The sequence below is a fragment of the Amblyomma mixtum genome, chromosome 3 (assembly GCF_055824585.1).
Source record: "Amblyomma mixtum isolate Tamu chromosome 3, ASM5582458v1, whole genome shotgun sequence".
NCBI classification, from domain to species: Eukaryota; Metazoa; Arthropoda; class Arachnida; order Ixodida; family Ixodidae; genus Amblyomma; species Amblyomma mixtum.
Window position 1 is genome coordinate 93,818,700 of NC_143014.1, and position 15,677 is coordinate 93,834,376.

The window sequence follows — 15,677 nt, forward strand, 5'->3', positions numbered from 1 at the left end:
GTTATGCATCTCTTTCTAATTTTCTTGTATTTTCAGGTTTGTCCTTGCCAGCTGGCAACTGGCTGCTGCATGTGTCAACTGGTCTACGTGCTGCACTGGCAAGATTGCTGCACCTGAGTCTGTGTTGTAAGACTGAAGGCCACAACATTGAGGATAACTGTTAGAACTGAGTTCAGTTGAGTTGTTTTAAGCTACAGATGGAATTAGCCTTGCTTATTCTGCCGGCAATTGCTCCACCGTAGCGTCACCTATATGTTAATAATGTCCTAAAACTGGTCAGATCTGCCCCACTATGCACACAGCCGCTTATAATAGAACATAGGCCACTCCCGCAGTCACCATCTGTGCACAACATTATCCACTCCAGAAGACACCATCTATACACATATTCAGTCACAGTAGAACATAGTCCATTGCAGAGTCACCATCCATGCACACACTCACTCACAGAATAACAGAGACCACTCCAGAAGGCACCATCTACGCACACATTAAAATCACAGCAGACCGTAGACCGTCCCTGCTGTCACCATTTAGAGTCAAGATCAGTGTCCTACAGGAATGTTAAAAGAAGGCGTGAAGCCTCTCTTCTGCACATCTAGTTTCCACTTGTGTAGAGAATGTCCTCTTGAAGAAGCGAACATCACAGACCTTTCCATGTTGTACTGTGGGCAGTACATAATATAGTGTTCTATTTCCCCGCACACACCACATATAGAACATAGCGGAGACGATGCCATGCTCGTCTTATGCAGCCAGGCAGGAGTACAAGCAGAGCCCATTTGAATTCGATGTAGTAGAGTGGCCTGGGATCTTTTCAGACCCTTGGTCACACATGGCTTGTGGGGCGCACTCCACAGGGTACTGAAATAATAGAGCACCTTTTTTCTGAAGAAACGTTTTGCATCTGGAGGGACTTGTTTGGATGAATTTCGTGACAGAGCTTTATGGGCGAGGCTGTCTGCCACCTCATTGCCTCTGACTCCTATGCGAGAGGACACCCATTGGAAATATAAAGTAAAGCCTCTGTTGTGCAGATTCTCTACCAAGCGTAGAGAGCTCAGAGACAAGATGTCAGTAGGGAACTCGCGCTCTAACCTCTGAAGGGTAGATTTTGAATCAGTTAAGATGACAACAGGTTGAGCCGGACAAGACCCTAACTTCCATAAAGCCGCCTCAATAGCAACATTTTTGGCCGTTGTGGAGGATACAACTACAGAAATGCGTACAGACCGCTTACAGGCCAAAGAGGGAATGTTAAAAGCCACTGCGCTAGGTTGTTTGACCTGGTCCACAGAACCATCTGTGAAAATTTGAAGATGGCGGTCATACTCTTTTTTCCAAATGTTCAAGTACGAGTGAACGCGTTGCTGCCAAAGGAGAGCTGCGCTTTGCGCTCACATGGGGAATTGTGGCCTTACAGTCGAGGGTCGGAAAAGACCACGGTGGTTTCAACCATTTCCTTTGCCTTGGAACATTAAGGCCTAAAGAGCTAAGAGTATAGGCCTTCGACTCGTATCTCTTGCAGAGCTGCTGGAGAAGGGATTGCACAGCTACTGTCTCTCCTAGGCGGCCAAGGTTAAGAGGTTTAAGCGACAAGGCTAAGAGGTTTTGATAGTGACTCATGAAGTACTGCCGTGCTCGAAGCTGCCTGAGGAACTCCAATGGCCCTTCTTAGGCCCTTTCTGTGGAAAACTTCGAGACGTTCAAGCTGTGAGGCCTACAGAGGAATTAAAGGTAATTGATACATTATGCGACTGACCACCGGCGCTTCATGAAGTTTGACCATTGAAGAAGGATGATTTCCCCATTGCTCACTAGCAATTCTACAGATCACATTGAGACGCAAAGATAGAGAAGGGACAATCGCATTGACAGCTTTTTGCCACTGTAGACGGGAGTTAATAATGACGCCCAGAAAACGTGTGTGATTTAATTGACGGATGCAAGAGTGACCAAGGTCTATCTGCAACCACGCTTGACGCCTTCCTACACCTGGAAACAGAATAAAGCCAGATTTTTCCACTGATAGAGACAATCCCACACCTTGAAGGTAAGCTTGCACTGAAAGTAGAGCTTGTCGAGCTATCAGGGCTAATCGCTTGTGTTGGTAGCCAGTAATCCAAATACAAATGTTGTCAGCATATATTGACATACGCACTTGCCTGCAATTTTTTTTCAACGAATCGGGAAGTCCAGCCATTACGACGTTAAAGAGCTCTCAGGCCAATTTGTATGTTGTACTGCATTGATCTTTTCAAAGGTAGGAATGGTTAGTGCTATTCATTTTGATTTTCGGTGGTACAGTTGCTTCAGTTGCAAAATAAGTACTAGCGCATACATGTACAGTTGGCCAAAAAAGACAATGCAAACTTTCATGTTTATGTATATGCTCACAATTGTGGTGTGTAGTAGACATCATCGTGCAGGTTACTGTATGAAGTGGGAGAGCCAATACAGGAGTAATTACTCATTGGCATCCACCCAAGTACAGCCACTAGACTACAAAGGAAAGTTATACAGCTTTGTAAGAAAGTTTGCAGTTAAAGAAAAATTCGTCCTGGTCCGGGATTTGAACCCAGGACCACCGCTTCACCAGAGCAGTCGCTCTACCATCTGAACTAACAGGGACGGCAAGCTTATGGTAGGGCAAGAGCAAATTGATCAATAATCTGAAGTGTGAACAATGTTGGTCAAATGTGTAGGGGAATTACCCGAGGTGGAGTAGATTTCAAAAGGGTTGAGATTTGGCCGAGTTGGTACGAATTCATACTGCTGTGGCACCACGAGGACAGGGACGGAGACAGAGTGACAACAACACAGACGACAACAGTAGATTTGTAATACGGGAGTAATTACTCATTGCCATCCACCCAAGCGCATGCCAGTGAGTAATAATATGTGCTATTGCAAACGTGCCCTATACCTCGCGCACCGAATACCTTTTCACTAAGTACAACATACCAAAAAGCCATCTTCTCTACAAACGAACTTCATTGAAAATTTCAATAAATCTCATCTGCTGAAACTACACTAGTCTCTGCTGGAGTAGAGGATGCCACAGTTCTTGCCAAGAATATGCGAGAATGACATGACGCATAGCTTGTACCTCTGTTGTTATTTTCTCATTGTGTGTGGGCCGGTGTGCAGTCCTATGTAAGAGGAATTCTTCAGTTGGTGTAAGACAAGCACTGGTTCTTTTGACACATGCCGTGTAAGAGGCAGGGCAACCACGCTGCAAGTATCCAGATTTCCAGCCTCGAGCTCGCAGCATCTACTTTCTGCAGAAACTAAAAATTTGCAATGTGAAAATCTCAAAGGTTCATTTGATGCAGTTTGAAGTATTCGTACGCTGAAGACGCTCCTTTTAGTGGAGGTTCCTGTTCATGGTTTCTGCTCGTTCAGCAGTATCGTGCTACATCCACAATAAGGATATTTCTGTGATGACTTTTTTGGTTGCACAACACAAACAGGGCAAGTTGGTCGCCTTTTCAGAGGTTGAAAGCTGTATGGCTTTCAACCTTCGACGCAGTTGCACTACCACTCGGTTCTGCATTGTCCTGCAGTTTTCAGTTTTCTGGCGTGGACGATATTCCATAGTGGTTCAGTTCTTTTGTGCTATGCCTTGCCTTTGGGTTGTTGTGTCTGATCTACATGCGATGAATGCTATTTCTTCAACATCGGATGATTCGATACCTCAACATATCTGGTAGGCCCGCTCTTGAAACTTATTCCTTTTCCATATGAAAAGTGCTTGTGCTGAATGTATGCGTCTTCTTCGGAAAAAAAGTCTGTTGTTACATATTCATAGTTTTTTACTTAATTGTTCCCTGTTTGTCTCCGTTAATAACAAGAAACCTCATGCGTCCCGCAGGGATCTATGCTCGGTCCGCTACTTTTTCTCTTATACATTAATGATTTGCTGTCACACGTGACATCAAACATACGTATGTTTGCTTATGATTGTGTAATTTATCAGGCTATTTTTACCTCCTACTCACCAATCTTCTCTTCAAAATGATATAAATGCTGTTCAGGACTGATGTAACGAGTGGCTAATGGAACTTACCCACATAAGTGTAAATCTCTGCCCATCCACCATCGCCGTAATCGTTATCTTTCCTTAATCTCTGGAGTTCCTGTACAGCTAGTACAGTTATACAAGTATTTAGACATAACAGTCGCTAGCGATCTTTCTTGGAGTTTGCACATTACTAACATATTATCATCAGCGAACAGGACGTTAGGATTTTTAGAATGTAACCTACATCATGCTCCCCCACATGTAAAGTTATTAGCCTACAAATCATTCGTCAGGTCTAAACTAGAACTTGCATCGCCCATTTGGAATCCGCATCAAGCTTATCTTGTTAATGCTCTAGAATCTGTTCAAGATTGTGCTGCATGCTTCATTTCATTCATCGCATTCGTGTGACATCATCATTACCTCCTTAAAAACAGCACCTGGATTATCACTCTTGTTGCTCCGTCATTGCATTGCCAGCCTATCTTTATTTCACAAAATTTTTCACAGCTCTATGCACATCATCGCACCTTATTTTCCACCGGCAGGCATATCACACTGCTCCAGCCATCAACTACAAGGTGCCCATCGTCGTTCTTGCACTGTCACATTTACAAATTCCTTTCTTCTTTGCACAACTGCAGACTGGAACGGCCTTCCAAACAACGTTGCTATCATCACGTGCTCATCACAGTTTGTTGAAAATGTAAAAAAGTTCCTGTTATTGTAACTGTGTTTATTTAATCTTGCCACCCCCTTATGTAACACCCCTTATTGGGGCCTTTAAGGTAATAAAATGAAATTAAATATAGACTGCAAAAGAGGCAACATTTACACGACACAAGCAGTCACAGGTATTTCAAATATGACTGCACTGATTGTTTTACAATAGGGCCTCCAGGTCTCAGTGATTCCATTTGGAATAATTACTATTTGCAAAAGGTTTTAGCGCTTGTAAATGTGCTTAGCCGAAAGAATTTATTTTGAAGGAATAACGTGAGGTTTACTTGTGCCATTCCACGAAATTAGAGAAAAAGAAAAATGGATTTCTTTCTTCTACACGGTGCAAGGGAGAACGTGGCACCAGATGATGGCGGCAGCAAAGTGTATGCAGTTTCTATATCTCTCTCCTACGTACTAGCATACATCAGACAGGTGAAAGGCCGCTGAAATATATAGATGAATTGCTGAATGTCAGAACTGCTGCAAAAACAGCAGGACTTTCTCACTCAATTCAAGACTGGTGGCCCCTAAATTTGGTGATTCCTGTTGGAATTGCTTGGCCTGAAAGGGTTAAGGCTAGCAGAGCATTGAAATTCAGTGGAATTTGAGATGGTCGCATGCTTAATTACAAAATACTGACCTATTTTGGGATGTGGCTCTGCTGCATGGGACCCCTCATAGAGGCTGCTCACTAAGCAAATTAAAAAACTTGTAGATATGCCTGGGTAAATACCAGACTAGACTAATGCACAAATGCATTTAATGCTCTCATGATAATGATTAAGTCAACAATCCATCCTCCTTATGGAAAAATTGTTTTTTCAGGAAAGGAAGAAAGGGTGTCTTGTGTTTCGCCTTCACCAAAACACGGCTGCCGCCTCTGGGATTGAGTCCATGTCCTGGGGCTCATGAGCCACCACGGCAAGTGTCCCCACCCATTGTGGTGTCTGGGGCAACGAGCTTGCTGAATGGGCCGCCTCACTGGCGTCGGCGCGCGCCCTCCTGCGGCCGTCGTGGCTGTCGCCCTCGTCAGTGCACACCCGCATGCGTACCACCGTACTCAGGCTTTGGTCAGACACCTGGATCGCGGAACATTCTGGCACCCTCCTGGCTGTTTTTGTCCCCTCTATTAACCGTCTCCCACTCTCTTTCCCTCCACCCCGATCTCTTGTCCCTCTCCTAACTGGCCACGGTCGTTTTCCCTTCTACTTCCATCCTTTTGCCCTCCTTCCTTCGCCTTTTTGCCCATGCGGGGCAGCTATGGGGATGTTGTCCACTACCTACATGCTTGCCCTCTCACCGCGGACATAGCAGCACGGCTTCCCGGCTATCCGCACTTTTTTCCCCTCATGACTTCCAGTCTTTGTTAGGTTCCCCTGGTGGTGGCGGTGAAAACTTTATTTGAAACTGGGGAGTTTGGGACACATAGGTCCTTGGGCCCTCGCACGGCCCCACTACACTCAAACATTCATGTCCCAGAGGCTCATGACGCTGGCAGCCCGACCTACGGTGATGGCTTGCTTGGCCGGGTCCTCGGAGCGCAGTAGGGACTCCCATGCCTCCCAAGTGGTGAGGTGCTCCAGGCCCCGCGGGGGAGGGTCCACCGGGCAGAGGAAAAGGATATGGTCGAGAGTGGCTTTGGGGTGGTGGCAGAGGGTACAGGAGGGGTTTGTGTGGGCTTGGTGATAGCGCGAGCGTATATAAGGGGAGGGTAAAGTGCGTGTTTGGAGTCGCCTCCAAAGTGTCTGATGGTAATTGTCGAGGGAGGGATGGGGTGGGGGGTAGAGCCGACGCTCGGCTTTGCAGGCCTGCGTCATTTCACTGAATGAGTGCATGCGCTCCCGCGAGAACCCCAGATTGGAGGCCGCCGGTGCCCGGTTGAGAGAACCTCGGGCTAAAGCGTTGGCGGCCTCGTTCCCGGGATTCCCGGAGTGGGCAGGCACCCATATCAGCTCCACGGGTGTGCGGCGAGGGAGTTCAGTATGCGAAATGCAGGGACGTGAACTCTCCCGCGAGCAAAATTTAGTATGGCAGTTTTAGAATCAGATAGTATAAATCGGGCCTCTGTGCGTGTGATGGCCAGGGCAATGGCGGCCTCTTCAGCCTCCTCCAAAAGTGGCAGCGGGGGATATGTGAAGGGTGGCAATCGATTTGAGGGAAGGGTTTGTGATGGCTACAACCACGTCCTCGCCTGTACATGCAGCATCCACCCAAACAGCATACGGTTCCGTGCCATAGTGTTTGTGGAGCGCCCGAGCGCAAGCTCTGCGTAGGGGTTCGTAGTGGGTGGGGTGCATGTTTTTGGGGAGAGGTTTGATAAGTAGTTCGCGGTGGATATGGCGGGGGACCTGGAGCTGTGTGGGATCCGTGGCTGGTATTCGGATACCGAGAGTGTGTAGGATGTGTCTGCCAATGGTGGTTCTCGCGAGACGTATGTATTGTGTCTGTTGGATGGGCCTCGATAAGCTCCCCTATCGTATTGTGCAGGCCTAGTTGTAGTAGTTTTTCGGTTGAGGTATTTAGGGGTAGGTGTAGTGCTGTCTTAAATGCTGTTCGGATCATGGCATCCAGGGTGGAGATCTCCCCGGCCTGGAGTTTCAGGTAGGGGAGCGTGAAGATAAAGCGGCTGAGGACGAAGGCATGAATGAGACGACATAGGTCATGCTCCTTCATGCCCCGGTGGTGTGCAGAAACGCGGCAGATTAGGTGGGATATCGACACCGTCGTCTGCTTGAGTTTCCGTATGGTGTGTTTTTCCCGTTGTTCTGGATGTGGAGGCCCAGTACCCGGAGAGTGTTTACTTCCGGGATGTGCCGGTTTTCCAGTGTCACGGTGATGGGGGCTGTGGGGCAGTTTCGTGCTGTGGGGCAGATTATGAGGAGCTCGGACTTCTCCGGAGAGCAGGAGAGTCTGACACTCCGCGCATGTGTTTGGGTGAGGGTAGCTGCCGGCTGTAGAATATTCTCTATGCCTCCATCACTGCCATGGGTGGTCGGTCTCGTGCTTTGCTTATTCACGTTGCTGTTCCCGTTTCTTCCCTTCTTTCACCTGTCTCTCGTGTTTATTCCCGCCTGGATGGCTCGTTGACCTCCCTGCCATTTCGGCGCCTCCCCATGTCTCGTGGTCGGGGGCACCATATGGCCAATTTTGGTGGGCCGTGGCCCTGCCCCTGCCTCACGGGCATGTGGATGGCATGTGGATCTTGCTATTTGCTCACCTTGCGTGCACACGCAGTCTTTGTTTTGTTTTGTTTGCTTTTTGTTTTTTCATGTTTATTTTTATTTTGTTTTCATTTTTTTTCTTTCTTCTAGCTGTTATACTTTTCATTTTTAACTTGTTTGGTTATTTTTAATTTCGCTCGTTCTTTTTCTTTGCTTCTTTATCTGCCTTTTTGTATCTCGGTTCACTTTTCTATTTCCTCTTTTTTATGTATCCCCTCTGCTTTCTTAAGCCCATTATCTCCTGTTTTTTCTTTTCTCCTTGCTTTCTTTCTACAGATCCCCGCACCTTCCCTCCTCCTGGCCGCCTGCAAGCCTTTCTCAAGAATCTTGGCACGCCGGACACATCCATGTTTCATTTTCATTTGGTCCTTCTTCTTAATCCTTCAGGGACGTTTTGCCCTAAAAATCACTTTTGCCCGGCCATCATTTGTGCCCTTTTTTTTTTTCCTCTTGTAATTGGTTTTTCTTAAATTTTCTCTTGGCTGTTGGCCCCTTTTCTTTTATTTTCAGGTGGTTCGCCTGCGATAACAACTGGTTCGGTGCGGGCTTCCTCTCACATTTTTTTAAATTTTATTTTATTTCTTGAGAGTTCTACAGTAAAAGGGAGCTCCCATGACAGCCCTTTTATTCTGTCAAGGTTATCTTCAACTCCATTGTCTATTATTTCTTATTCCTTGTGTTCTCCATCTTATTCCAAGCCCACCTGGATAACATAGTACTCTTTCCTGTCTTCCGATGCGCTCAGACAAAACTGCAGACATGATGGATCACTGTGCCTTTTCTCTGCTCTTCTTCTTCCTATGGGAGCCCCCATAGAAGCCCATGTATCCTATGAAGGCTGTCATCTGCTTCTTAATTTTATATTTCTTCCTGTTTTTCATCTTCGAAGCTCACCTTGATAAAGTGTGCATCCTCTCACTCATGCTGTGATGCATGCAGGGTATGCTATACATAGCAGTAGTGCACACTTATAGAGATATGGATGCTCTTCATTGTTATTATGGTGAGCTTAGGAAGACTGGCATTCAAACAAATAAAAATTTGTGGACACAGGAAAGTGACAATGTAATTAAATGTGTAACGCATTCCTGCATTGAAAAACCCAGGACTGCATCGCTTGATATATCTCGAGATAATATGGGACAGGCAGCGAGTTGCTATGAAAGGAAAACACAAGTGGGAACCATTTCCTGGAATTAATACAGACTGGTATCTAAAACACCCCAACATGTTTCTAGGTGCATGCACCACAGTTTTAAGCTTTGTGAGTGCTATATTTTAATGCAAAAGCATTATATGTCCCATTAGCACAAAAGCCGCCATCTGTCGCCATCCATGGCATGAAATTCGGAGGATGTCTGAACATCTTTTGACGTAGCACTGAATTTCATTTTGGTGCTGCGTCATCGTGGTCAATGCATCTGCGCATGACCACCTAAAAAATTTCAGGACCTGTATACTTAGAGTTGTACAGACAGAGGAGTCTGTTGATAGGATTACCATGTCCAGTGTGTCTAGGGTAAAAAGCAGCTTGTAGTCTCAAGCTTGTATGTGAAGGCATTCTGATAAAAACTGCTGATACTATTCAAGATGTTCAATTTTACTGTGCTACACCTTTTAAAAAGCAGTATCCCATTTTTCTCTGCGCACAGCCAAAGGAATAAGGTGCAGATGACAGAGCACTGAATCATAAAGAAATGTCGCCTGCCAATGTATTGGTCATAAAATATACGGACTAGTGTATGCTGGACTCACTCTGTTTTCTGCGACAATGTCAGGACTATCAGTTACATGGACTCCTCGTTTGTCAAAATGATTGCACAATATAAATGGTTGACAGATACGCATGTATGCTGTGTTAATGAGGATGTACAGGCACGGCCATAAGTAAATGGAGCACGCTGTTGCGTTCGAAGTTCAATCATGCTTTCTCCATTGGCAACGAAGAAGCATTCTTTGTCTAGAAGAAAGCCCACCAACCTCCGCTACCATCATGCGCGTACCACTGGTGGAAATTTCAGTTAGGTGACGCGTGAAAAATATTCGAAGACAGTTGCGTGCTCCGTTTACTTCTGTCCGCACCTGTACCTTTCCAGCACTGTAACCTCCCTGCTTCAACACCTCTGTCCACTGCAAGGCAGCCATTGAATAAAATATAAACATTCTAGAGTTTTTTATTTTGTTGCAGACTGCTTGTGAGTGGAGCAGTTTTTAGGCAGACAACTGGGATCATCTCTTTTTCATGCACAGCTTTACTGAAAGGCTCCCAGTAATTTGGTGCCATCTGCATCATCACTGACTACTTCCCAATTTTTAGAAATGTTGCTGCACAGTGTCTTGTACAGCTCTCACTTATTAGATCTCTTTATCTGTATAGTGCTGCCATCTTGCCTGCTGCACACACACCAGACAGAGGTGTAGGCTTGTTCTCGATAAAGCAAGGCGAAATCGTTGTGGGAGAGGCTGGCGTGCACACTATAGGGAGAGGAATCATAACACTGGTGTGTGTGCCGGTCTCTCTGTCACATGGGTTCCCCCTTGATCGATGGAAAGGTCTGTAGTGTATGAAGCGCAATGTTTTCTGTAATGTCTTTCTGTAAGGAAATGTAGTAAAATTAGTCAGCTGTTAGTGCCAGTATTCTGATATCCTTCGTCTACATCATAAGCAAGCAAACGTACATGATTCGTAGGGGTACTTCATCTACACCATACATGCAGCTCCTATAATGCACCACGGTATAAAAAGCAATCCATTTCTTTTATGCATGTGACAGCTTTTTTTCTGCTCAGAACATTGTAAATGGCATGCTGTTAATTGCATTGCAAAGATTGATATAGGGCTCGTAGTTTTTCAGGTTTTATAAAGGTTCAAGGGTTTTATATAAGTTTTATAGGTTCAAGCGGCAAAAGCACTTCTAGCCGCACTCTTCAGGTTTCAGCAGTGTGTGTCTGCATGTGTGTGAAGCCTCTGAGTAGCAAGTGTAACTAGCTCACTGGGTCAGTGGACATCTCAATCCCGCTGTGAGTAGGCGGTGGCATCCATCTACAAAGTGAGGCAGTTATGCTTCTTTCCTTTTCTCAAAACCAGCAGAAGGTTTGATTTTGAGGAAAGGAAAGGATCAGTGGACACCTCAGTCGTGCTCTGAGGTATGTGGCGGTGGTGTCCATCTGCAAAATTTGTGCTTTTTTACAATATTTCGCGCTTAGTAATGTTAAACTTCCAGCCATTTTTTTTGCTTGAAAATTGGGTAGAAATTGGGTTTGTTTAAAAATTGCTGCGTAATTTGAATTGGGAGGGGTGGGGAGGGTTCAAAACAATGTTTTACTCATAAACACTTATTTCTGCAGGACATAAGATGCTTTATTTTCTGGATGAGCTATGAAAGATAGCATAACCTGCTACCATGGACACGTTCCCACTGCCATCATCTGGTTGCATTTGTTGTATAGCAGTCTCAGTGTATATGTATCTCTGATGGTGAAATTCACAAAAACTGATTGAATTTATTTCTGTTTCGAAGTTTTCTTTTTCATTACATTCATGGCTCACTGTGCACTGCATATGAAAGGCATTCATTGGTTCAAGAAGTGTTCTTATGCTTTTGCATTGCAGGGGAGCATTTTCACTTGTTTTCTAGTTGCAGTGTCAGCTAATTGTTGCCTTGTCGTAGAACTGCATAGATGTTGCAGAACACAGTTGCTATTAGAGCTAAAATTTTGCGTGAAATTGGAATCCTTGAAGTGATTGTGGCCTTGGTGAAAGGAACATAAGCTGCGCAGTATTGCTGTACAAAAGATCTACCAAGAAAATTCCTTAAAACCCACGTTTCTTTTCACACATTACCATTCTGCTTTTGAAGTATTTTCATGTCCTTAATGGCATGCAAAGTCTTCGCTTACACAAAAACAGTCTCTCAAACTTGCAGCTATCCTTTGGAATGGACAACAGCATTGGCCAGCTTGTGGTAGGTAGTGCTTGATGTGGTGGTGGTAAGGCATCAGATTGATACCTTTGGTAAAGCGACTCGCTACTAAGTTACTGTGCTAGTACATCCCGGTCTGCATTTTACTGAAAGCGGCAAGAAATGTCTGGTGGCAATTAGCAAAAAAAATATTTGAAATGGATGAGGAAATGGAATTGATATGAAGTTCTGAAATTTATTTAAGAGGACATGCTCTAGAACAAAACATTTGTGTTGCTATCTGTGCCAGGTGACTGCAAATTTCACAATTGAGTGATCTTTGCCAGTTTTTCTTTAAATGTGTTGTCCATTGTTACCTACCTTTGGTTCAATTTTTGCAACTCATGCATTTCAAATACAGGGTTGTTTTCGTGCACCTATTTGTCACCAGTATATACATGCAACAGCACTGAAAAATATTCCATTTTGCTCACTATGATTCCCTTTATTCAGTGAGAAAAAATTTCAAAATTAAAGAAATTTACTCCTCCTCAGAATGTCTCAGTGAAGCAGCGCAAGGAGCATGAGGCATGCTGCACGCACTGTTTGCCCCTTCAACTCTTCTTGGCCTCGTGCCAGTTGTGCTGCTTCACTATGTCTGACCAACTCGCCCACCAGTTCATGTTGTCAGAATGTCTCTTTTTGATGACACTACAGTGGTTGTAACAAAACAGAGTCTCCTTTGCAACTACAAATTGCAATAAAAATAGCATAGCTGCATTCTGCTTATAGTAAGCATACCTGTACCAAATCTCATTGTGATGCAGCAAGCGTAAGTGCAAGAATGTTGTTCGTGCACAGGCACTGAGGTTGCATGAAATCAATAAATGAAGAAAAATGTGTTCCAAGTTATTTAAAGACACTGTGGTGATGCAGGTCTTGGGGACAAGAAAACGGTAGCTTCAAATTTCTTTTTTGAGATGTGAAACTGCTGGAAGACACATCTGAAAGAAGGCTGTCTCTACCTACGTGCAGCACTGCAGTGGTGGGAAATGCCACTATTCAAATTTGTTACCGTCGTGAAAGTTGCTTAATTCTGCTCATTTTCGGTCATCTGGTTTGCTTACATTGCAGTTTTTAGTAATTCCGCATCTGTATTCGACGCTGGTATTGCTGAACATGAATGAGGAAGACTTACACGTAATAAAAAGCAAAAACGAAAAATGCGATTTTTCGACAAAAATCGACGTTTTTTTCACGGGCGTGTCCTCTTAAGGCTAGTTGCAGATTTTCATACTGTTCAGTTAGCTGTTTGCATTGGTAAACAGCCCACTGACTGCATATTCATAGTGGCTGTTCAGGTAGAAATTGGGTTCAAGGCAAAATTAGCGCTAGGCCAAATTTTTCTGAAACTTGCTTGGGAAGTAAAAATGAATATTTAGCGTTACTGTACATGGTATTCACCTATGAATGCTAAATTTGCAATTGAATTTCTTCTCTTCCCTGTTCTGGGTTCGATCTAATCATGCTTCGTCATTTTAATTTGTTATAATGCTAAAGCCAGCCTGCCGCAGCCACTGGGATCGCAATGGGCAAAAGAGCAGCGATTATATTGCAGTTCTCTTGCTGCCTCGCATGACCTATTCTGACCTTTAACATCACGGCCATCACTTGGCTGTTGTAACTGGAACCAAAAGAGGCGAGACAAATTCAATTATAAATAATTTAGCAATTGTAGGAAAATACCGCGTAGTGATCCATGCAATGTCTTGCACATCATTACAAAGAAGAAAACATGAAACTGGAACTTTGTGTCTTTATTCCTTAATTGGATTACACATGGGCTCAATAAAAACTAAGGTTCCTACTCTCAAAAAAAGAAACAGCTCTTGTTGCAGTTTGCATAGGTGTAGGCAATGAGTATAGATAACTGAGAAACGTGCTATTTTATGTGATTGCCGATGTATTTAGATTTGCAGAGAGATGAAACTGTTGTTAAATAGTAAGGTAGTGACTGGCAAAATTTTAACTTGGCCAGTGAATATGCACAAATGCATTTAAATAATACTCTACAGAATGCCCTTTTGAAGTGTGTTGTCGCTTGTGCATCTCTGCAGGCATTTGGCTCTATCGTGGTCACAGCGGTGCAGGCAAATATTGATTAGGCAAATGTTGATAAGGCTACCATAAACTGCAAAGAATTATCATAGACTTAACCTTGCTTACACTATGGTTAATAGGGGTGTAGCATTACCATCCATAGTAATGTAATAAATGAAGGATTTTCATATAAGAGTGACTATAGTAGCTCTGAAAATGAGAATATGCAACTAGCTGAATCCCTGAAACAATACTAAAAATGTTTACATTGGTGATCCATGAATTAGTAGCATTTTATTTCTCAAATAACCCTTCAGTCACGGCGTATTATATTTTGGATCCTTGACAATAAGAATGTACAATCATTTTAAGCCAGGAATGCGAAAGAAATGCTGAAAACCGTTTATAAAGTAGATGCCTTGGCATTTCCCGTAAGCGCCAGTGTAGCTTCGGAACTATATGTATCCATCCACTTGTTTTGCACTCATCAACATTAAAAAAAGATATAAAATAAACTGAATTGTTCACATAGTGACTGCTTACAGAAGAAGTGAGTCGAAATTAGAACTGACATCTTGAAAACAATGTACAGTCATGGTGATGACAGGTTTTTATGGCGCAAGGGCATCTGTAGCCAAAGAGACCCATTTCCCAAGCATTTCACCCGAAATGAGTTGAGCACCAGGCCAGGGGAAAGCTTGCACCCATTGTATCACCGGTGGATACCCGGCGGCACTGTGGATCGAGCCCTGTACCTCCCGCATGCGAGGCGGATGCTCAGACCACTAGGCCACCGCTGCGGTTCCAATGTACAGTCATGATGTCAAGCACCGATAGATATAGTTATGGAAGCACAGTAATTGCAAAGTGATGACTGAATACAGAACTAGATGAAATTAAAATGTTGCCTTGTGTCGTGCACGCCCAGGTGGCTAACTGCACACTCTGGCCAACTGCACACAGTCATGTTGAGGGCCCACAGGGCGACAAGACATTTGTTTCTGCTTGTGATGTCATGACACTGTGCTCAAGCTGCCAGCAGTGTATTTCCACATCAGCTAAAAGAAAGCAAACAGATACCCACAACTGACCTCTAACATCAGTAAAACCAAAGAGTGAAGTTGAGGTGGGCTGAACAGTTCTGATTACATAATTAGATGTTGTAAACATCATTTTGGCAGTGTATATCTTGGAGGTCGTGTTCATGATAGCAATCTTACTAAATGGGTTTGGAACGGATTTCTTTATTGCAGTATGATTATAGTTGCCTCTAGGTAAGCAGTTAAATTATCATTACCATCTTGATAATGACCCTAGCACAGACGATCAGCCTGGAAGAATAGTGCAATAAAGTTGAAATTTTTCTACTTGCTTTTGCCACTTTGAGGGGAGTTTCAAAAGAATTCATTTCTGAAGAACAAAATTGGCTCACGTCTCATTTCTCTTAAGAGCTTGTTTATTTTTCATTTCTTTGCATAATTTTAACTGACATCAATGCAGTTTCGGAAATGTTTGAGCTGCTGTACAAAACACGCCTGAAAACAAGGACCTGTCTTTTCTTACCTTGAACTGCTCATTTGCTGCTCGAATGGCATCTCCTTAGTCTTCAAAAGCATTCACACACATGATGACCTTTATTTTTTGGGAAGTGCCACAATTCACAAAGAGCTAGAACAGATGAATAGGTTAGGGAGTGTAGAAGACTGG

General features: G+C 44.0%; 1 protein-coding gene across 6 annotated transcripts in view; it reads left to right on the top strand.

The window, feature by feature from the left end:
• Positions 1-11,237, top strand: part of LOC149350980 (uncharacterized) — a 33,510-nt gene extending 22,273 nt beyond the window's left edge. For 4 of the 6 annotated variants that reach the window (XM_089580159.1, XM_089580161.1, XM_089580164.1 and 1 more), the window contains one exon: positions 37-6,433. In XM_089580159.1, coding sequence (XP_089436285.1) covers positions 37-130 — 94 coding nt within the window. In that variant the 3' untranslated portion in view covers positions 131-6,433. Of the gene's footprint in view, positions 1-36; positions 6,434-8,244 lie in introns of those variants that run through there. The other 2 variants (XM_089580160.1, XM_089580162.1) reach the window with 2 other exon arrangements.
• Positions 11,238-15,677: the final 4,440 nt, after the last annotated feature.